The sequence below is a fragment of the Paralichthys olivaceus genome, chromosome 21 (genome assembly GCF_024713975.1).
Source record: "Paralichthys olivaceus isolate ysfri-2021 chromosome 21, ASM2471397v2, whole genome shotgun sequence".
Classification (NCBI taxonomy): domain Eukaryota; kingdom Metazoa; phylum Chordata; class Actinopteri; order Pleuronectiformes; family Paralichthyidae; genus Paralichthys; species Paralichthys olivaceus.
This window is the reverse complement of record NC_091113.1, coordinates 2,912,290-2,935,627: the sequence shown is the minus strand read 5'-3', so window position 1 is coordinate 2,935,627 and position 23,338 is coordinate 2,912,290. Positions and strand designations below refer to the sequence as shown.

Below are 23,338 nucleotides of genomic sequence, written 5' to 3'. Positions count from 1 at the left end.
ACCCCTCCCTGGTCGGACGCCAGGCTGTGATTGGCTCTCAGAGGAGGAGAGGGGTGAACATACATCAGGCTTTGGTTCAGAAGACAGGTGAGGCTGCAGATGATTGGTTTACAGGTGAGTGATGTTTAATGACACTACAGAAAAGGCAGGCAGGCGGGGGAGGGGGGTGGGGGGGGTCACAGATAATGTGAATCTGCAGCTTTTTTTACAGCTGAAGAAAAGCGGGTTTCAATTCAGCTACGACACAGATGTTAGTGGAACAAGAAGAGCAGCTCACAACACGAGACAATTCAATTAGACAGGAACTTGATCACCATTTACTCCCACTCACCTTCATTAAAGTGCTGCACTCACTGTCCACTGCCGGCAGCACAGCACCACAGCTGATTTACTATTTACATCCTCTTAAGGCAGAGTCCAGATGAAATGTGTTGTGAGGTCACGGTGGAATGTTACATCCTCCACAGTCTCTGTGAATCTTCTTCTGTGAAGACTTGAGTTACATTTAGAGTGTTTCTTTGAAGCTGATCGTGACGGGAAACGTCTCAGAGCAGCGTTTTATTCTCAGGGACGAGATTCAATCTCACACATTTACACAAAATCACTCAGTGACGGCTTAGTTGCAAAATCTTTATTTGTCTGTTTGATAATTTTTCTTTGACATTTTTAACTCTTGGTTCTAGAAAAAGTGGGCTCTCGCAGATTCAGAACCCGTTCCTTTGCTATCACACTGCGACAGGAGCCGGAGGACGGCTTCCTCTGCACATCTGTAATCTGTAATCACGTGACTGTTTGCAGCTTGGATATAATAGTGCAGTAGTCTTGACCTCGACAGTTTGGTCAAGGGAATAAGGAGCCAGCAACCGATTAGTTAACTCTACAGACGGACATGAAAACGTCTTGGTGTGTGAGCAGTGATCCATCATCAAGTATTCTAGAGGAGGGTGCAGGCTGACCTAGACTAACATGCTTACTCTACTATCGCCTCATGCACCGCAACGTGTGTCGTCTAGGAAACAGCTAATAATGCATTAAATGTTGATATCGTCCCTTTTCAGTAATTTGTGAGGTGTGTGTGTGTGTGTGTGTGTGTGTGTGTGTGTGTGTGTGAGTGTGCGTAAACCTTTACAAATGCTTCACATATTTTCATCCACATTCTGATAAACAACACAGTGTTTTGCAACAACTTAAAAACACAGAAACGGAGAAGAACAACAACAACAGGTGAGCTATACATTAAAAGTTGTAACAAACCGAAACAACTAAAAGCCTCACGGATGAGAAGAAAGAGGGTTCGTCAGGGCGATGATCACGAGGAACTAAATACCAGTCGACCACAGCGAGGCTTCAATCTCAATCGTTGTTTTTCTCACAATCAATCCCTTTAAAATTTTAAATTAAAAAATGACACTTAAACACACACGAATGTCTGTATTTGATTGAAGAGGCCGGTGCAAACACAGTTTTGTCTGGACTGTGGGTGAGCGTCCTCCTGCAGAGGAAAAAGGAAGAGACGCTGCTCCGGCATCTTTATTGCTTGGTGGTAATAGTTGATTTCCAGTTGAAGGAAAAAACGGACATGCTAACACGTAGCTGCAGAAAGAGAGTGTGGCGCGGTGGGTGTGTTTTTAAAGAACCACTTCCAGGTTCACAGTTTGTGTTTAATTCCAGTTCAGGTGACGATTAAGATGTCACGTACATTCCCCTTCTTCCACGAGTTACATTCTGTGAGACGCGTCTTTCTCTGCTCATCTCGTGGCTCGTGCGCCGGCTCGCAAGTCCGAGAGTTTCTGGATTCACATTCAGCAATGGTTATCGTGTTTTAAGTTCACGGCAGGGTGGAGAGGTGAAGGAGATCAGCAGCAGTCGAAAGCTGCATGCGAAGTCGAGACCGGAGCTCCCTGATCCGACGAGAGGAGTCCGGACTTTTTCAGTTTGCTATGGTAACGTAAGGTTGTCTGGTGCGAGCTGACTTTTATATAGTGTCAGAACACTCATTCAACGCAAGTTTATAACAGAGAAGAAGAAGTAGATTAGTAATAAATCCGATTGCCGATCACAGTAGCCCCTGACTGTTTGGCTGGTAACAGAGAGGAGAGGAGGGGAGAGGAGAGGAGAGGTCAAATGAGGAAAGGAAAGGAGCAGCATGTATGTTTCTAAAGATAGTGTCACAATACACAGCACTCAATTGGTTACACCTACAAGTAATAAATAATAATGTTCGCAGTACGATCATCTTTCCCACGACACGTTCGGTCACAGACAAAAACAAATAAAGGAAACTTGGTGAGAGTAAAGTGTTCAGTGGAGAGGTCGATGCTGTTTGTTCCTCTTCCCTCCTCTTTCCACTCAGGAAGAGTTTCACGACAATCAGAGGTTCAGAGCGGTGGTGGTGGTGGGGGGGGGGGGTTTCCCTGTTCAGCGAGGACAGTATCCAGCTATGCAGCACTACGACAGGGTAAGACGGGTCTGGATGGATTGGGTTTAAGTTTTTGTGTACGTGTGTGAGAGCGTGTTACACGATGAGTGGTCCGCGGCGAGGATGTTTGGGACTCTGGCCGTCCCTGTTATCGGCCCCCTGCTCCTCCAGGTTGATATTGCTGGTGGAGGTGTGGTGGGGGAGGGGCTCCAAAACAGGCCTGTAGCCCCCAAGGTACATCAGATCTGAACGAGAGAAGAACGACAAGAGACGGAGAGAGATGACGGTTAGTTTGAATGAAAAAATCCCACCAGAGCGGAAACTGGACCGCGGCCGAGCGGTTCAGAAGTAAACTGACGTCAACAATTACAATCGTTGCTTCGATTTCATTTTAAATGAAGCCACAACTTTGCGGGTACGGACGCTGCCATCTTGCGCTGATGACGTCTTTTAGAGCCAGAGTCTGAGCATCGGGGGATGGAACCACTGTCACATTTTAAAAGCATTGAACAACTAATTAAAACCAAAGTTATGAGAAAAATAATCTGCATCACTTTAGTATCTTTGGTTTTATTTTAAAGTGCAGTTTCAAGTTAAACTGATGATAAGCAGCTAACGTGAGTTATAATAAAAGATGAATGATCGTCATGAAACTACAGTTTGTGACCCTGGTGTCTGATCTCCGACCATAACTCCATACCTAGTCCTCAATGTGCACTGGGCACGACTCCTCATCTGTCCATCCGATAGAAGGCGAAAGAAGGAGAAGAGACAGAGGAAAGAAAGACAAAGGGGAAGAAGGAAAAGATCCGAGGAAAAGACAGCAGAACATGTGAAGAATGACAGGAGGGGAAAAAAGGGAGAGAAACAGAGATAACAGAACACTTTTACGACACACGAGAGAGAAAACATGTCACAATATTCACCGTAAAACAGCGAAGAGGTGAAACGGGTTCAAGGAGATGACGGGAAATCAGAGGATTTAACAGAGGGAAGCTTCTGAAATGACACAGAGCTAAAGGAGGAGGAGAGAGTTTGAACCCGACTTTACGTTAAACTAACCCTCTGGAGTCCTTTAACAACTGTTTCATTCAAAGTTACTCTCACAACAGAAAACAATACAACTGAAATGTTAATATTGATTTAAATGCAAGATTTTTATTAAAGGGGAGAATTTGAATTAGAATAAATCGATGTTTATCTAAATAGACTGTATTATTCTCATTTTATTGGTGTGTATGAATGATAAAACAATCTTTTTTTGAAACATTGAGCTGCTTTATTAAATATTTTGCGCAATTACGACATTTTTATTGTGGCTGGTATTATATTTTGTTAACTTGATAAGAATTCATTATGTTTACAATATGCAGGGTTTAAAAGATGCACAAAGACAAATATGAATGCATGAAAAGTTGGCAAAAAAAATAACAAAATCATCACGGACCCCAGAGTGTAAATAACCTCAATTTAACAAAATGCTGTAAAGGAAAAAAAAAATCGAGACCTTTAGCTCCCATCACAGTAACGCACCAAGTGTCGAGAAGCAGGAGGAGGATGGGAGAGGACAGGAGGGAAGATGGCGGGGCGTAAGAATGAGGAGCAGATGTTTGGCAAAGCGGCTCGGAGCTGGCAGACGTTGAACATGAACTCTGGGATAGACAAGACTTTCTCTCTCACACACACACACACACACAAGAAACACAGCATGCAAACACACACAATAAGATGCACTCACACACAAACACACACACCAGGGCTTCGGCTAAGAGGGGGGAGGCGGTGCACAGCTAACCGGTACTGAGAAAGCAATGAAGCACCACAACACCGAAGGGGAGGAATGAAGAGAAGAAGGACGGCTCCAGATCTTCATGCTGGGCAAAATGTCCTCTCTGGTTTTCTCACTAGCTTTAATTCCAATGAGCTTGTTGGCATTGAAAAAAACGAATGTGTCAGAAATCCTTAATTCTTCTGACTCATGCACTCCCCCTCCTTCCTACGTTCTCATCTGTCCATGTTCGAGAGGTTGCCACTCACCGGCGAATCGGCTGTCGGGAGCCTGCTCATTATCCAACCCCAAAGAGGGCGTGTCACAGAGGGCGACGCCCTGATTGTTATTGGCCAACTCTGGACACCTGCTCCGCCCACCTGCAAGCGAGGGCAAAGGTCAAACAAGAGCAGCCAGGCACAGCGGGAGGAGGAGGAGGAGGAGGAGGAGGGTGAGGACTGGGGGGCAGGCGGGGTGAGGGAGCAAGGGAGGAAGGGTGTCGGAGGTGGAGGGGGGTGGAGGTCGGCCATGCTGGAATGGGAAGATGATATTTGTCTGCGGTTTATCTGAGTGAGTCTTAAATTAACTGAGGTTTTAAGGGAGTTTGACTCAGTTACACCAAAATCACTGAGTCTGGAGCCGAGAGATTTCTGTGTGTCGACGTCGAGACACGAAGAGAGCAGGTTCGTTTGGCCTTCATAAGAAAAATACAATCCTCTGATCCAGTGCTTCTTAAACTGGAGGGGACACCGGACGAGGGAGGAAACTAAGTTAAGTGAGACCCCATTTAAGTTTGACAATGACAGTCGTCAAAGCATGTACCAGGAATTATTTATCAGGCATAATAATCTATTTTTGTCAGTACTTCTCAGCCGTGTATCATAATAATCTAACTACTTAATTAATCATTAAACATCCGGAGTTGCCATGGCAGCAGAAAACAGATGGATGTATGGATGGATGGACGGAGAGAGGTCTACAGGTGAACTTTGGAATCTTCTATTCAATTCTGGTTAAAATCGTACAACTCACAGGGAAAGAGAAAAATATCGAAGCCCGTTGTAAACGAAATTTAAAAATACCAAACATTTGTTGGTAAGGAAACTGAAATAAATATTTTCTTCTGACTTTTAAAAATTCATTCTGTTTTAAAGCTGCCACTCTGAAGTTCTCAGCTCTCAGTCCGACACACTGGGGCGAACGATGATGTGATTTTGGTGTCTATAGTTTCTCATCAATAAATAATCTGACACATCAACACTATGGATTCACGTTGTTTCTGCCTTTTCCAGCAGGGCCAGTGGATACACAGTGACAGGTTTAACATGTGTAAGTGCCTCATGCAAGAATGTGTGTGTGCAGTTATATGTCTCTGTGTGTGTGTGGAACTAATGAGAAGGAAGGAACGGAGATGATTGAATGATTGGCAGCTCAGCACGGAGACACAGACAGGGCACATACAGAAGCTGTCTGGCAGCGCCGGTGCAGATGCTACACACGAGCAAACAGACAAACTATAGTGCGTCTATATGTTTCAGTACATGTTCGCAGCGTCAGGCCGCACGGGTCCGCTCGTCTCCTAAAGAACTGAAAGGTCATTCACAGCAACACACAGGAACATAGAGAATGTTTCAGTCTGGCCCGAGGTGTCACCACACACTCACTCACTCACTCACACTCAACAGAGAAACTAATTCGCTCATATACGTTTTAAATTGGTGTCTAATGGAAAGTGACATTGCGTTTGCGTCACACACACACACACACACACACACAGACACACACACACTCGTAGGCTCATCAACAGCTCAGCAGTGCAGATGGAGCACAAAGAAGCTTCACGATGAATAAGTTAAAGCAGCAGATGCGGACTGTCGTGCTAAACGACACTCTTCATACAGCAAACACACAAACACGCATACTGTACACACAACATGCGGATCGTGCAAATGCAGGTCAGCAGCAGAACCTCTTCTGAACTACACAGGAAGACGTTCTGACAGATGCTCTGATCAGCACCCGACTGAACAAACGTGCCGTGGCGATCATAATCAGCCACATCAGAGCATCCTCTGTGAACGCAGTTTGGTCTGAAAACACTTGATTTCCGTGCTTCGTTGAATTCAATCTTAAGATCTCAGCCGTCGCTGCAAAGTAGTAAAAGGTTCCATTGCACACAAACTGTATGAGAAGCCGTTCACTCTAGTTAAGACGCTGCAGCTCGTGGTGGTGTCAGCCGGCATCACGTGCATTTCCAAAGGGACAGCCCCATCTACAGGACAATGTCTGACATGGGTTCCCTTTATTTTAAAATGGATGTCATCACTCAGTTTAGTTTTGTATGAGAAGGGTCATTTCTTTTTCACATGGCCAGAGAGTGCAACAGATGCAAAAGGGGAAGGGTGAGAGGTCAAGGGTGACAGGGGGGAGGTTGGTCGCCATGGTTACCTTTCCCATTAGACGGGGAGGAGCAGTCCTCTTCTGTCACATCATTTCCCTGAAGGAAAAAAAAAAAAAAAAAAACAGAGACAAAAAAGGGTTTATGAAGTTAAACGTTAAAAAAGGTGAGCGTTAATGCAAAGGTCAGTATTCTGCAGTCACCTCTGAGTCCTGCTCCTCTACAGCCACTGAGTAGTTCTGTTCCTTTGGCTGTTTGGAAAACTCCTGGTTGAAAGAACAGACGAAGAACAGAAGACAAAAAGAAGAAGAGGAAAAATCTCCAGTGAGGAAATTACACGTTCTAAATTACAGGATGATGCGGAGAGTTTCTCTGTCCTCACCCCGTCCTGCTGCGACGGCCCTCGCCTCTCCACGGGCGTGTCCTGGTTCTCCTCGCCCTCCGCGTCGCCTCCCCCCTCCTCCCCCCCGGGCTCGCCTTCGGCCCCGGCCAGGTAGGACCCTGACATGGAGGACATGGTGTCAGTGCTGATGTGGGAGTGCTGCGAGTGCGACGAGGCCATGGACATCACTGACTGGGCCAGGCTGCTGCTCACTGGGTCTGACAGACAGACGGAGACACACGTCACGCTCGGGCTCTGAGAGTTTTTTCTCTTTTTCTTTGGTTTCCATCATTTAAAAAAAAAAAGACGGTGATCTCTGATCTCGTGAAATTACCAACAGCAGTAAATACTTTACTTTCTGTTGGATGTTAGTAAATGCAAATTAGGTTAAAATGTCTTTGGGTAATATTAAAGAAATCGTTCCAGATTTAGGGAAATAGACGTTTTTATGTCCGTGCCTGGAGTCTGATTAGCTTAGCTTAGCATAAACACTGGCAACAGGGGGAAACAGCTAGCCTGGTTCTGTTCAATGGTCGAAAAGGCCGCCAGCGAGCACCTGTGAAGCACAGACTGTGTGAAAAGACGGACAATACAACAGCAAAAAGTGAAGGCGAAGTATCTTGATCACCCCCTGGTGGCTGGCTGCAGTATACCTCATACGCCCTGCCTCCTCCATGTTAGTAGATGGGCCACGGACTAAAAGTCAAAGTAATCGTTAAACAAACAATATGGAATTCTGCAGCTAGGGGTCTCTACATCACAACAATAACAAAATACCTAGTTTGATGAAATCAGTACATTGTATAAAAGTCAACAAAGCATATATCAGAGGTCTAGAAGTTATTTTTAGTTGAACCACGCTGCTTAAAAGGTTCGTTTGAAGGTCGAGATTTGGTTTTAAGTTCAGGTTCGAACTGTATAAGGTCAGGTTCTGGTTGGGGTGGACATTTAAGTGTCATGGTTACACTCAGAGTTAGGGAATACATCATGTCAGTGAACTGGATTGTGTGTGTGTGTACCTTCAGGTGAGGTGATGGTGGATGAGAGCGGAGTTCCAGTGCAGGACGACTGGTCGATGGCTCCAGACGAGGAGAGAGTCAGGTTCTCACTGTCTGGAGTCACTCCACACTGTAACACAAGAGAAGCATTATAGAGAGAGAGAGAGAGAGAGAGGGAGAGAGAAAGAGAGAGAGAGAGGCTCACAACCGACGCCACATCATTCCTTACACACAAACACAAATATCTGATACGAACATGAACAAAAACACGCAGACACACAAACCTCCTGCTGGTTCACAGCCAGTTTGTGGCGACAGGCCTCCGATTCACTGCAGGACTTCTCATCCTCCTCCTCGGGAAGCACAGAGGAATTCTGGGAAAGTGACCTGAAATAAATAAAGCAAGGGATAAAAATAACTGGAGTGGGTTCAATGTACTGGTGCGAAGTAGACATTGACATAACAGAGAGACAGAATAAACACATGATCTCAGGAGAACGTGGTCATAATTGACAGAACTGTAAAATGACTCTGTAGTTTGAGTATTTTTGTAAATAAAACTCTGGTTCTATTGGTCAAAAACATAAAGATTCATCTTAAGAACACTAAGAGAAGTAAAATATCACGTCTCTGTTAACTTTAAGTATAAAACTTTTATCTGACACGCAGACTCACTTTGAACCACTCTTCTTGAGTTTGAGTCCCTGACTGGAGTTGGAGTGGTCGAGAGGGGAGAGGGAGCGTGCTGGTGTGGGGTGGGGCTCACTGCTGTACGGAGGCAGCGCTCCAGAGACGTGGCTCGGGCCAGAGTGGAGAGGAGGAGGAGCCACAGAGGAGGTGTTGAGGGGCCCGTTCAGCGCCTCCAGAAGGGACACCACCTCGTAGCCTGGAGGGATGTGCTCCGACGCCTGCACACGAGAAGAGGACACTGAGGATGTGAGTTCTCCGGGACGGTGGATGAACAATGAATTATTTTATATATAATCATGTTCGTTGTGTTTTGTCTCACCGAGTGTTCCTCTGAGTCTGAGGTCTGTGACGTGATGACGGGGTTAAAGCTCGTGGGTGACAGAGGGCTGAGTTTCTTCCTCATGGCTCGGATCTGCAGCAGAGCTCTGAACGCTGTTAATACAAAAAGAAATTTAAAAACACATTTATTTATATATTTTTATAAAAACTATGAGAATTCTTCAACGCGGCGACATTTTCACTAAAAGAGCAGATGTCAATGAAGAACGCATTTAAGGAAATATCAGTTAATAATAGCCAGATGTCTCTCCAGAGGAGATTCTTGGTAACTAACATTCTTTTAACGAGATCATTGCTGTAATCAAAAAAAAATATTTTCTTAATGACCAACTTAATAAATAATAATGTCTGATGCAGTCATCATTATACAGGACCAGAAACATATAACGATTGGGGGGAAAAAAGCAAGAGACAACAAATAAATTCCATTATCTTGTGTTGCAATGCTGAGAGAAAAGCTCCAGTAAAGTCACCCTATGATGCATCCTGTAGTTTGCCTTCCTCTCTCTCTCTATCTGTCTCTCTCTCACTGTTCCTGTCTGCTGCAGTCTCTCTCTCTCTCTCTCTGTTCAAACCATGACGCAGGTTTTGCAGCTGCTTTTTCCCCAGACTCTGATTCCTCTGCTGCAGTGGTCACTCAGCGGTGATAAATCCGTTGGCTATTGATTAAAATTTCCATTTCCTCTGCCCATATTTTGAGCCTCTGTGCGGGAACGCCTTAAAATAAATATTGCACGAGATCGAATGCGCAATTTGTGATTCTGTTATATTGTTGAAAAAAAAGGGTTGGAAAATGTTAATAACTGTAATTGCTGCCTCACAATGATGTAATTTCTGATTGGGACACAGAGCTCTGCACACATCTCAAACAGCTGGCAGACGGATTGGGGACTCACGCAGTCTGCAGATGGGGCAGCAGTTGGCCTGGTAGCGCAGCGTGTCGGCGCAGGCGTTGCAGAGACACAGGTGTCTGCACGGCAGGATGAGTGTGTCCCGCACGTCCGACAAACACACCACACACTCGGCGCTGTTGTCACTGATCTCATCATCAGCAACCTGGATGTTGAGAAGAAAGAGGATTTTCAAACACCGACGGTCGCCCTGAATGATTTCACGACACGTTGGAGGAGCAGACAGAAGAATCTCTTGTGTCATCTGCGGTTTACCTTTGATTCTTGGCTGTTGTATTTGTTCTCTATCCCGTAGATCTCCTGCAGCAGATAACTGACTCCATCCACCTGGGGAAAGGAACACGTTGAAGAAAAAAGGCATCGGGGAAATAAAGACTCGCTGTTTGTTTGTCTTTGAAAAGCGTAAAACAAAAAAAAAAAAGTTGCACGAAAGGATGAAAGAAGGAGCGAGAAGTAAAACAGGTGTATTCACCACTTGTTTCTGCTTCAGAGGCTTCACACAGTAACTCCCATCCATGTGCTGCCACACAAAATAAAAGTTGGTCAAGAAAAGCAGGAAAAATAACATTTCAGACGCTGCTTCCTGCAAATGTTTGGAATTTTAGCGAGAAAAGTTATTTAGAAATTCGTTGCTGAAAATGTTTTTCTCTAACATCTGCACAAATTCCTGCCACAGTTTCCCTCAGGCTTTTGAACCGTCTTCCTCACCTTTTCAAATGTAGCCAGGAGAATGTGCGAGTGTCCCAAATGCTCTGCAGAGATCAGAAACAGCGGACACAGATGTGTTTGATATTCTGCGGCCATGCTTTCGCATCAGATCATCAGCGTGATGAACACGCAGTAACTCACCTTCTCCCTCGTCCACGACAGCCTGCACCACCATGGGGAAAATCTCCTTGTCCATATCAAACAGCAACTGAGGATGAAACAGAGAGAGAGAGAGAGAGATGGGATATTAACACACGTGTGTTTGTCCGTGTGCTTCAACCAGCTTCACAGCTCAGGCTCGTACAGACTTCAGATTAGAGCCCACACACACACCGATGGCTTACCTCCTCGTCAGCCCATTCGCTGAGGTTGACCGTGTGTGAGGGCAGACAGAACTGCTGGCAAACTCCCCTCTTGAAGTGCACGGTCTCGGACTGCAGAGAGCTGTCCTGGGGCAGGTAACTACACACACACACACACACACACACACAGCAAATCAGAAAATAAATATGTTAAGACCTTACTTACTTATGAGTGCCTGCATGAATATTTATGGAACTCCCTTCTCTTCAGCACGAGCTTCTTTTTCTATTTCTATAAAAAAATTACTAAAGGGAGCAGATGCCGCTCTTCTCAAATTCAACACGATAGAAAGTGAATATAGATGAACACACACTTACACTGGCACTCCATTGTGAAACTCCTCGATGGCCTGGTAGTAGATGGTGATGGCGACCTGTGTGTCGGCGTCGAAGGTGAACTCCACGTTGTAGCAGGCCCTGTTCTTCCCCGTCGCCTCATCACCCGGCAGCTTCAGGTCCTCGCTGCACCTACGGGAGAGAGGGAGACGGTTTTAATGAGTAGAGAACAGAAATTGATGTTTGAGACCTGAATAAATTTTATTCATCTGTACGTGTGTTTGTCCCATTTCCAAGGAGAAGGTGTATTTAGTGCTTCTGTTTAAAGCTTGTGTAATTAGATTACCCCTGAAGATAATAAAAGATGCATGTAGGATTTTCATGACACCATTCATTTAATTATATGTTGTGGCCTATTCCCTATAAATAACTCAGGGTGTAAAAAATTAGACAGCGGTGGTGAAATGAGGCGTTACGTGTGTGTTGAGGTGGACAGAGGTGCACATACCGTACGAGCCGCAGGGTGTCTTTACGGATGTTGATAAGGCTTCGTAGCGTCTTTACTGGTTCCTGAGGTGGAGGGGCTGCGTACGGGAACTGAAAAAAAAAAAAGAGACAACAATAAAATTACAGTTGTAAAATAAAAATAAAAAAGTAGTATTCCTCAACCGCACCAACATTCCTATCTTTACCGCAGGGACTGCAGGGTTACAAGATGACCGCCGCTGCTCCGGGTTTAACCTTTACACAAAAGTGCTGTCAGCACCAGCGAGATCCGTGCTGACAAGTGCTGAGCTGAGGCTAAAATTCTGCTCCGACTGAGCCTTTCCAGGGATACGGCTGACACTTCAGACACTGTTCGGCACATTTCTGCACACAAAGGGACCGCAGGAGTGTATAACAGCAGTCCAGGGTCAAACGGACAAGGTTTTTTTGCAAGCCGGTTAAAAGGAACAGATCAACTCACAGATCTGTGACGGGGTATAAATGTTTTTCACCTGAAGTGATTAAAAACCAACATCAAAATGCTGTAAAATTGACACAGAACCTTTAAAAACTTGAGCCAATTTCTGCGGTTCACTTCTCAGCACTGCTTTTTGTTGTGCGTTTGAAGCCAGAAGTTGCTGACTGAGCGTAAGACGAGAGCCGAGGCGGTTTTTGAGGCTCTCTGGAGGAGAAACATGCAGGATGTGGTCAGATACCTCCACACTACAACCCCTCATCTGTATGCGTGTGTGTGGGTTTGTGTAGCTGTGAATGGCCCCATATTCAGTATTATTACACATCTGGGCTCAGCAGGAGTTGCGCCTGTAAACCACACAAACAAACACTCACACGCGGAGGAACAGATGCTGCAAAGAGCCACTCACTGGAAACTCAGCAGCAACATAGCGCGTCTTATGTTGTAAAATCGGTCTGGATTTCCTCACACATGCTCCTCAAGTCTTTTTCGAATCGTGAAAAATCGAGTGGACGTTTTCAGTAGCAGCTCTGTGATGCTGCCCTGGACACGGTGGAGCTATCAATTAAAACGAAATGGTTTTAATAAGATTTAATACTTATTTGAGCTGCTGAGTATTAGTAATGCAGTATGGACTTGGAATATGTCACTGAAGTGCAGCTGAGGATTAGGATAATGCTTTAAGTTCCTCCTGAGAGGAGCATGACTGTTCGCAGAATATTTCATGACAGTCCATGTGAGAGTTGTCACAGTATTATACCGAAAGCCAAAACTGTCAAGGGGTCAGTAAAGATATGTACGAACAGACTGTCGCAGCAATCTAATAATTATTAATCTATTTGAAGAGTTGAGATATTTCAGTCGCGACAAACTGAAAAACAAACAAAGCCAAACCACCGGCATGACTAAAAATCCATTTTGGATATCCCCCGTGCTTCAGACAGTAGTCTCGGACAATCCCTAAACATAGCCCCGTCCATTATCGTATTTGTCGAGCGGCGCAGGAGACCGAGAACACAACAACTGCGGCCGGGTTTATGATTCCAGAGCTGCCATCTGCTCAGAAACCACAAAACATCATAATGCTGGTAAAGCTTCTGACACACACAAAAAAAAAAAAAAGAAGCACCAGTGCCAGCTGAGTTCTGTGTCCACAGGAGGATTATGAACACCCACATAATCGGGAGAAAAACTGCACTCCTAATTTTAGCCCCAGTCTAGACAGAAAGAGCAGAGCGACTGAGATTAGGATGGAGAGATGGAGCCGAGTGTCTCCGTATCAGTCAAACATTTTAACTCCCTGCTCTTTGCTCTCCGTCAAACTCTCTGGACGTGGGCTTTTTAAAAATGTTATCTGCAGCTCTCATTAGTTCGACCTTCAGGTTGGAGATTAGACTGAGCCAAGCCGCCGGAGGAGGAACCGTCCCTTATCAGCGTTTCTGCTCTGGAAGCCGACAGACTGTCATTTCACTTTTAATTAGCTCGACAGGGTGAGAGAGTGAAACAAATTTAAACCAGTGACAGTGTGAAAGCCTGTTAATTGCAGCTGCTGCTGCTGAAATGCAGCCGATCCTGTTAAATACCAGAGGCAGCTACAATTATTGATGCTGAAATTAGTTTTTTTATTCATCACTTAGCTGATCACCCAAAAAAGAGTTGTTCTTGTTTCTCAATCTGATCATCGTAGATTGAATATCTTTTTGTTTCAGACTGTTGGTTGAACAGAAGAGGACTTTTTAAAACATCGTCTTTTTCATTTTACACTATTTTCTAAAGTTACAAACTGTCCCCGCGACACGCTGGCGCTCCCCGAACAGAATATACTTCGCCCCCAGAACCAGTGTCGGCTGTGATCGGCTCCAGAACGGCCTCCGTGTGGTGAGACTGTTTGTTTCTTTAACAAATACCTACCGCTACAGGTCTGGTCCCCAGGAAGTTAAGGTCTGTGTTTTCCCCGAACAGGTAACCCTCCGGATGGGTGGAGTCAAACTTCTCTCCCCCCATGATGAAGTGGCTGGCGAAGTAACTCCCTGCACACAGAGAAACAAACTTCATTTTAAAACACGACAAACTCAAATCACGTCACCGGTAGAACAGCTCAGACAGATCTTTTAATCGGTTAAATTATTTCAAATGTATTTTATAATACTTTACAATAGGTTTGCAGGCTTATACAAATACTACTGAACAGATTTTCTTGAAACTTGTTGGAAGGACAGAACATGGGCCAAGAAAGATCCCAATCTGGCAAATTTATGGAACTGATATCTGAGTTTTTTGTCGCAGCTTGATTAATTTGAAGTGGACTCTTCATTTGCATGGTTCCAGACTATGGTTTTTTTCCCTCATCAGCTACTCGAACCCTGAAGGGAAATTCAGTGTGATAATCAGGCTGTAGTATTAAAGTAAAGTTTAACAACTGAGAACTGCTGAAATCATTTTATTCTGTTTTTACTTGTTAGAGAACAATTTGTGTTTTATGCCCCAATAACCAACAAAACATTAGTTCAATATTTTTGCCTACACACACACGTCCCCTCACTGGTATAAATCATTAACTCCTCTGTTTAATATTTGAACCATTCACCACTGAAGCAGCCAAAAACAACAACTAGTGAGCGTTTAAGAAACTCGAGCGTCAAAAGACTAAAAACTGAACAAACAGAGCGGAAAAGGATGAACGTGTTCTGACCGTTGGTCTGAAGCTCGTCCACCTGTTTACCAAGAGTTCAGCTTCGATGACAAACAAGACTAAATAGACGTTCTGCCCTTTAATCACGGGGTGGGATAATATCATAAGACTGTAATGGTGGTTTGGACTCTTTAAATACATGCTGGACAGTCAAGTCACGTTTCGGCTGCTGCGAGGTCATCTATTCCTGCATCGCAGATCTGGATCACAATCCGTTTTGGTTCGCGCTGACTAACGGACGCAGGATGCTCTGACCTCACAGCTACTCGCCCTGCTGCTGAAAAAGAAGGATCCATATAACAGCACAAATCATGAGCTGAAAAAGCTCCAGTGACGACGCTCCGTCTCTTCATTACCTTGTTGTTATTTACAGCAGGTGGGAGAGGAGAGCTGGATCGAGGCTTTGTCACCAGATCCCACAGACCAGAAACTGGGGCTGACAGATTGGTTTCACTGGCAACCATCGCCTCCACCTTCCTTCCCAACACCACCACCACCACCACCGCCGCTCCTTCTGACTGTTCTATTACAATTTCATAGGTCTAATACAGCTGAACCGTGGGGGGGGACGATAATGGCAGCCGCACGTCACATGTTTCTTCCCTTCCATATTTAACATCACAATAAATCTAAGATATTGTTGTAATATCTGTATGTAGCCTGAGGTCTGAGCACAATAAAACTATATTTATTGTCCCTTATTCTATTTCAGATCTCATCACGTCTGAGGGTTTCATTTACTTTATGTCCCTGTTTTTTTTGACAGAATTGAAATGTAATAAATATTAACATACATATACGGTGATATTGGATTAGAGCTCAACCACGATAGGGAGCTGCTGCAATCACAACATGTCATGAGGAGGAACAATAAAAAGACGAATATAAAACACACACGGGTTGATTCCAGGTCTAAAGAACAGTCTGTCGCCTGAATGGGAAAAGTGGAGAGTAGCGATGGTTGTTGATGTGATTTTGATTAAAATATGAACAAAAACATGAATTTAATCTTAAAAACTGAAAGGAAATCCTCTTGAATAAATCAGGGTGCACAGCCTTAAAGCAAACAGCAGTGACATGAATTCAGCTCTCTCTTCTATCACTGTGAGATGAATGGATTTTGCTGATTTGGATATTTCAGCATCTGCTCTGTAAAAATCATGGCGCGCATTTTTAATTATGTTTGTCATTTTGTATTAAAAAAAAACTAATCTTCAAACCAAAGGATTATGGAACTAATCGTCTGCAGCAGTCCTTCTCCAAAGTGAAAAACCTCATTTGAATTGAAAAACATGTCGCTTTCTCTCGTGGATAGATTTTAATTTAAATAGACTTTCCTCCTTTTTCCGGAGCCGTCATCACTTATTTATTCTACAGACTGTGGCGGTCATGAAGCCATTAACCCAAGTCTGCCTGTAACACAAAGATGCACCAAGATACGAGCTGATCGGCAAAACACCTGAGAACATATAAACAATATGTGACGCAGGGAAATAATATACAGACGTCCTGAAGAGCAAATCACACAAACACAAATAATAATGATGATGATGATTGGCATTTGTATTGTCTTCTGTGTAACTATGTCTCTGCTGTTGGGTTTTCTTTGTCGTACTGTTTTCTTATGTATTGTGTTTTAGTATTTGCTGCCATGTCATCGTGTTTAAAGTGGTAGTGTTTTGCGATTTGTCGTTGTGTTTTCTCATTTGCTGTTGTGTTCTCTTATATGTTGTGTGTTGTGTTTTCTCATGTCGCTGTGTTTTCTTATTTGCTGATGAATCTTTTTTATAAGTCACGTTTTTGTCATTTGCTGTTGTGTTCTCTAATATGTTGAGTTTGCTCCTGTTGTGTTGTTGTGTTCTCTTATATGTTGAGTTTGCTCCTGTTGTGTTGTTGTGTGTTCTTATATGTTGAGTTTGCTCATGTTGTGTTGTTGTGTTCTCTTATATGTTGAGTTTGCTCCTGTTGTGTTGTTGTGTGTTCTTATATGTTGAGTTTGCTCCTGTTGTGTTGTTGTGTGTTCTTATATGTTGTGTTTGCTCCTGTGGTGTTGTTGTGTGTTCTTATATGTTGTGTTTGCTCCTGTGGTGTTGTTGTGTGTTCTCTTATATGTTGTGTTTGCTCATCCATCCTTGAGTTCTGTGACTCGTTGTGATCTGCCCCTCGGGGCCTCCACACTAATGCTCCAGTCCAGGTGAAAGGCCTTTGAATGTCCTGCAGGCCGGACAGACACCACGGTGAGAAGGGGATGATGATGCATGTTGTACTTTAAAAGTACCGAACGCACAGATTCACTGGAACTCCGTTAACAAACCCCCGGTCCTGCAGGAGAAACCCACCTCCCCGGTGCGCCCTGTTGTTCGGGGCCTTACCAGATTTCGGTGGGTAACGGTACACGGAGCTGGACGGTATGTCCACCTCCTCCACGCCTATGTTCTGTCGGCTCGTTAACGCTCCCATCTCCGGTCACACGAACAGCTCTCGGGTTCACGGACATCCACACTTCGCCTTTGTTCGCTCCTCAGTCCGTCCCGTTTAATCCAGTCGGTGCGGCACGGTCCATGTTCTGTCCCCGACGAGTCCTCTCCCCGCGCCGCCGTGAATGTGCCCGACCGTCCCGGGGATTAGCGGCTTGTTCTCCGGGGCTGCTCGATGTTGTTGTTGTTTAGTTGTTGTTGTTTTTTTACAGGCAGAGAAAAACAGCCATTACCGTCGATCCCATCGTCACCGACAAGAACAACCGAGCGATAACCGGCCGACTGCTTCGGTTCGCTGCGGTGGTCGACAGCTCCCTCCCCGGGCCGCTGCAGCTCGGTGGTCGATGTTTTTTCCTCCCGTTGCTCGCTGTGTTCTCCCCCCGGTGCTCGGTGTGTTTTCCTCCCGGTGCTCGGTGTGTTGTCCTCCCGGTGCTCGGTGTGTTTTCCTCCCGGTGCTCGTTCGTCGTTTCTGGATCCTGTCAAGAGAGGCTCCTCGTGACGTCACACACACACAAATCCGGACCGAAGGTTTTGCGCAGTCTCTCTCTCTCTCTCTCTCGTCCTCTCCCTCTATCTCTATCTGTCTCCCCCCTCTCTCTCCCCCCTCTCTGTCTCTCTCTCTCCCCTCTCTCTGTCTCTCTATCTCTCCCCCTCTCTGTGTCTCTCCCTCTATCTCTGTCTGTCTCTCTCTCTCTCTCCCTCTATCTCTATCTGTCTCCCCCCTCTCTGTGTCTCTCCCTCTATCTCTGTCTGTCTCTCTCTCTCTCTCTCATCCTCTCCCTCTATCTCTATCTGTCTCCCCCCTCTCTGTCTCTCTCTCTCTCTCTCTCCCTCTCTGTGTCTCTCCCTCTATCTCTGTCTGTCTCTCTCTCTCTCTCTCCCTCTATCTCTCTCTCTCCCTCCCCCCTCTATCTCTCCCTCCCCCCCTCTCTCTCTCTCCCCCCCCTCTCTCTCTCTCCCCCCCTCTCTCTCTCTCTCTCTCCCTCTATCTCCCCCCCCTCTGTCTCTCAAGGTAATTCAAAGTCAATTAAAATACAAAAAGCACCAAAGACTTAAAATGACAGTTCTGTGTAAATAATGAGTAATTAATTTAAATTAATAAAAAGTTTAATTTAAAAAAAAAGTCTTCAGCCTTCATTTAAAAGAACGATGTTCTCCGACCACTTGTTCCACAAATGTGGAGCGAAGGAGCTAAAGCTGCTTCTCCATGTTTGTTTTCACTCTGGGGAAATAAAGCGGACTTGTTCCAGACGACTTGAGGAGATCAGAAACACATTTTGGCTCCTAATTCAATTCAGATTTGTACAGACAGGGAATAAAGATCGTGATGCGATCCACGTTCTCGGTGTTAGTGAGGTCTCGAGCTGCAGCATTTTAAATCAGCTGCAGCTTTCTGATCAACGTTTTGCTTAAAAATAAATGAAATAAAACAAAGACGCTGCAAGTGAATTAATTTCATTTTCTGGATTAATATTTGAGACTATATAAATTACTAAAAGAGACTTTTTTATGCAACAAGCAGCCTATTGCTGCAGAAATCAAACAGTTAAAACACAGGAAACTATCCCTGTTGTTGTTGCAAAACAACCATTTTTGAACTTTGAACTTCATGTGTGAAAATAAATGAAACCAGGACGCTGGAGGAAGGCGTGCCCGCGATTGAAATGTATTTGAACTTTGCAGGTAGTCCTAACTCAAAAGTGCTCACATTATATATATAGATGCTTGTCCTTATAAATGTTATCATCTATTTATTCATGTTTTGTTGTTATTCTTATTGTCCTGTTTAACAAATTTTTCCTGTCCGTCCATTTCCAGAGGAGAGAAGAGAGACAGAGAGAGAGAGAGAGAGAGAGAGAGAGAGAGAGAGAGAGAGAGAGAGAGAGAGAGAGAGAGAGAATGATCTGTGATAATTTAAATATTCAAATTTAAAAAACTCTTCTGTATCTAGTTTGCTGTGTCCCTGTCGTGGCGCCTCCCTGCCGTCAGGGGGCAGTGTGCTGATTGCAGCTCAGAGGTTGAGGAGTCCAACCAACCAATCAGAGGAGGCCACCACGGGCGCAAAGAAAGGGGGGAAAGGAAGCTTTGTTGCCGCCATTTCACGTGAAGGCAACGCGGAGGCTGCGACGTCCAGAACCAAACAACAACAACAAGAAGTGCCCAGAGTGAGATTTAAATCCTCCGCCCGGAGCCTCTGAAGCGAAGACACCCGGCGTGTTTAACTGTTGGGCCGGATTCGGTTTGAAGGGGCCGGTCGTGCTGCTCGGAGGAGAACAGGATGAGCTACGGAAGGCCGCCGCCAGACGTGGAGGGGATGACCTCCCTCAAAGTGGACAACCTCACCTACCGCACGTCCCCGGAGACCCTGCGCCGGGTGTTCGAGAAGTACGGCCGCGTGGGGGACGTGTACATCCCGCGGGATCGGTACACCAAGGAGAGCCGCGGCTTCGCCTTCGTGCGGTTCCTCGACAAGCGCGACGCCGAGGACGCCATGGACGCGATGGACGGCGCGCTGCTCGACGGGCGGGAGCTTCGGGTGCAGATGGCCCGCTACGGGCGACCGCCGGACTCCATGTACAGCCGGAGAGGAGCCCCGCCACGCAGATACGGAGGGTACGGGCTTAGGAGCCAGGGCTAATCCTGGTGTTAGGGAGTTTATTCTCGCTGGGGAGGAAGGCCAAGAGCACATGGCGAAAAGTATACGAAAGTACAATCACATGCATCTTGAGGTTTCTTATGATTATCAGTTTATTACTAAACTACAAATCAGTCAAAACATCCGTTTCTTCGATACCTACTATTGTAAACAGATAACTTCAAGTGCAATTATAACCGATCACTTCATATTTCAAAATAGTAAAAGTACAAAAAGATGAATTGAAGGTCACTGTTGTGTATTTGCAGCACTAGTGTTCACACCTGAGGAGCTTTAACAAGGATATTATCCATGTTACTTTCTTACGAATGCTTTTTAAATGCTAACTGTAAAGTTTGTTGTTGATGGACTCATCTGTTACCTCATTGAGATCAGCTTTGTTTCGTCTGAACAGCTGTTACTTGAGGTAATAGTTCTGATGCCACCATTTTGTATTTGTTTCCATTCTGCTCCTGCATCACTGATAACTTCATCCCCGTCTTTCTCTCCACAGCCGCTCAGACAGCCCCCGGCGCCGCAGACGTAGCCGCAGCCGGTCCAGGAGCAGGAGCCGCTCCCGATCCAGGAGCCGCCATCACTACAGCCGGTCCAGGTCCCGCTCCTACTCCAGATCCAGGTCGAGGTCCAAGTCCAAGTCAAGAACCCCGAGGAGGAGCAAGTCAAAGTCCCCCTCCAGGTCTCGCTCCCGCTCCAGATCCAAGTCAAGGAGTCGAACCCCACCTTCCAACAGAGGGTCCAAATCCAGGTCCAGGTCCAAATCCAAGAGTAGGCCTAAATCACCAGAGGACAACGAAGCTGAGCCGTAACTCCAACATGGACGCAATATTACGGTATTCAGGGGGGAGGGGGTGGATTGATGATTGTTACTTGTTAGATTATAGTTACTCAACACTGGTATTCTGCTGTCTGGATGCTTCATTGCAGTCATTTGCACACAAGCATCAAGGTCTCCAGAATCCTTCATGTTTCTAGAAAGTACAGTTTAAATTTGGGCTGACGACAATGTGCTGTGTGTGCTTTACTTTGCTTGTATCTTCAGTCAAGCTAAAACACACACCGGGAGATTTGGCTGAATGTTATTTGAAAAGCAAATACTTCAAATTGGGTTAATGTGAGTGTGGGGGGGGGATTGGGACGTGGGGGTGCATCACTCAAAAACGTTCACCTAAATGTGGAATTCTTTCCTCCAAGCTGCGGAGTCCTGTTTGCAAAGAGAGGAGGAGGAGGAGGAGATGGGGGTGTGGCAGTGTGAGAGCAGTTAGTGTGTGACCCGCCCATGTGACCTGCCTGTTGCTGAGAGCGATGGCAGTTGCTAAGGAGCAGGTCACCAAGGCAACGGTGGTTGCTATGGAGCAGGTCGTCATGGCGGTGGTTCGGGCTGTCAGTTGGTGTATGAGGTGGTGTGGTGAGGTACGTTCACGGGGATCACAGGCAGATGCGCTGAGCACTGTTCCCGTCCGTGCCTGTGGTTTCCTCCGCTTCTCACAAAGGGAACGGACCCAGAGGTTTGTTTTTCAAATATGCCCGAGTGTAAGAAACTTGTTACAACTAGTGTTTGGGAGTGTGGGGTGTGTGTGTGTAAACAAATGTGAAGATTTGCTGCAAATGTTAGGTATGTTGGAAAAAGATGGATTCATCCCACACAAAAAAAGATTGATAAATGTAAGTGTCGGGGGGGGGGGAGAGATAAGACCAGTACTGTTTAAATATCAGCTGCAGGAGTTGAGACTTTCTTTTAGTTTTGCTTTTGTCAACTGTGTTTTCTCTTTCCTTCCAGATCTCAGATGACCGAGCCTTTGCAGAGGACACCAGGAAGAGCCTCACATTGAGCAAGGGGACTCCATTATTACCACTGAACGCAGACTGAAAGGTTATTGGAGCTTGGTCTAAAATGTTTTAAATGTTTCATTTGACATAATTTACTTAAATTCTGTAACTTTGTCGTCATTTGTAAAGTTGAGCACATTGAAAGGGATATGGAAGGTGCCCCCTCCCCATCAAATTGGGTTTTTTTCCTTTTAATTTTGGTTGAATTTGTACCTGTCAATAAATTCCTTCTACTTTAATACAACCCCTTGTTTAGCAATTTTCCCAGATGGATATGAAGTTGATGTAGAATAAGTGTTTATGTTGGATGTCATCCCATTCTTTTTGGGGGGAAATGGCTTATTTGTACACTCAGTGACAAAAACAAAATTTAAAAATTTCACAGTGCCACTCAATGTGTGACTTGATAATCCGGCAGCATAGCATTTTCTTTTCTGTCCAGTTTTTTTTTTTTTTTTTCTGTCTGGTTAAAGTATTTCCTATGACTCTAACCCTCTTTCTTGTGTATCTTTTGTGCACTAGGCGCAGTTGTGTAGCAGTTGAGTAATGCTGGTTAGCTGTTAAGATGCGGTGCAGTGCGGTGGTGACATGGTGTGGCGTGTTGCGGTGCTGAGTGCCCGGCGCTGTTCCGGGGCTCGACCCTCCGCTGCCGTTTGCCGGTTTGTAAGCTCACAGGTGTGGCAGATCATCCATCCTCTCCTGTCTTGTGACTTCTTCCCTCCATGTGCTGTACAGATTCTCTTCTTCCCTTTTTCTCTTTATCCTCCCTCCTTTCCTTCCCTCCCCCTCTGTGGTTTACCCACTGTTGAAAACTAGCCCTGCTCGCTTTTTGAATTTGGGTCCAGTGTGACTCCTGTTGAAGGGTTTAAAGTGCAGTTCAAACTGCTCAATGAATAATTTGTGTATTGCATTCCTCTGTGAACCTTTCAAACGTCTTGTAATTGCTTCAGGTGAATGCTAATAAACATTTTTTTTGTTGTAAATGCGTTTCCGGCTTGAATGTTTTCTGCACTGTGTATACCATAATGTGGGATAGTCATCCTCGACTCAGAAGTTCTGTAAAGAAAAACGTACACTACAAATATAATTTTTCTTTATGCTAACGATGCTGAGGCTACAAACTCATTTATTCAAGTGTCATCTGTTTAACATATTCTGGGTATGTAGTTTTTTAGCTTGACATCATTTAACGATATATATATTGAATTTCAGGGCAGACACGGTCTCTTCTCTCTTTTATCTGCGTTTTTGCTAAACAACAGGTAGTTACACAGAAAACAATCTGCTGTGTTCAGAATCGATGACTCAATTATAATGAGATAATTTTAATTTAAAATAATAAACATTGACAGTTTGTCTGAATTAATGAGATCATTAATTTAAAAATAGGTTAATAGTGTTAAATACAGTTTGTGTGTGTGTGAATAACATTGTTTAATTTAACACCCTGACTGAAGTCCAGGGGGCCGAGACC

At 45.0% G+C, this 23,338-nt stretch overlaps 2 protein-coding genes across 13 annotated transcripts; one reads left to right on the top strand and one right to left on the bottom strand.

The window, feature by feature from the left end:
- Nucleotides 1-616: 616 nt before the first annotated feature.
- On the bottom strand, nt 617-17,973 carry rnf157 (ring finger protein 157). Of its 5 annotated transcripts, XM_069517765.1 has the most exons (20): nt 17,277-17,973; nt 14,124-14,242; nt 11,760-11,848; nt 11,294-11,443; nt 10,958-11,075; nt 10,755-10,821; nt 10,614-10,657; nt 10,378-10,425; nt 10,161-10,232; nt 9,891-10,050; nt 8,975-9,087; nt 8,641-8,873; nt 8,250-8,352; nt 7,987-8,095; nt 6,968-7,185; nt 6,789-6,851; nt 6,636-6,684; nt 4,457-4,567; nt 3,120-3,154; nt 2,502-2,664 (listed from the first exon to the last, which is right to left on the bottom strand). In XM_069517765.1, exons 1-19 carry the CDS (start codon nt 17,362-17,364, stop codon nt 3,120-3,122), a joined length of 1,989 nt encoding a protein of 662 aa, XP_069373866.1. In that variant the 5' UTR covers nt 17,365-17,973; the 3' UTR covers nt 2,502-2,664. The 5 variants fall into 5 exon arrangements, with proteins under 5 accessions (XP_069373863.1, XP_069373864.1, XP_069373865.1 ...); XM_069517762.1 differs by lacking the exon at nt 3,120-3,154 and having other exon boundaries at nt 617-2,664; XM_069517763.1 differs by lacking the exon at nt 3,120-3,154 and having other exon boundaries at nt 617-2,664; nt 6,968-7,086; nt 17,277-17,960.
- A 1,364-nt stretch (nt 17,974-19,337) lies between these two features.
- srsf2a (serine and arginine rich splicing factor 2a) lies at nt 19,338-22,847 on the top strand. 8 transcript variants are annotated; one of them, XR_002203701.2, is made up of 5 exons: nt 19,442-19,994; nt 20,531-20,867; nt 21,229-21,447; nt 21,815-21,907; nt 22,387-22,847. XR_002203701.2 is itself a non-coding variant. In XM_069517388.1 (3 exons), exons 1-2 carry the CDS (start codon nt 19,660-19,662, stop codon nt 20,841-20,843), a joined length of 648 nt encoding a protein of 215 aa, XP_069373489.1. In that variant the 5' UTR covers nt 19,432-19,659; the 3' UTR covers nt 20,844-20,867; nt 21,229-22,847. The 8 variants fall into 8 exon arrangements, 2 of the variants coding, with proteins under 2 accessions (XP_069373489.1, XP_019963594.1); XR_011239694.1 differs by having other exon boundaries at nt 21,229-21,542; XR_011239692.1 differs by having other exon boundaries at nt 19,338-19,994; nt 21,229-21,907.
- The last annotated feature ends 491 nt before the right edge of the window (nt 22,848-23,338 follow it).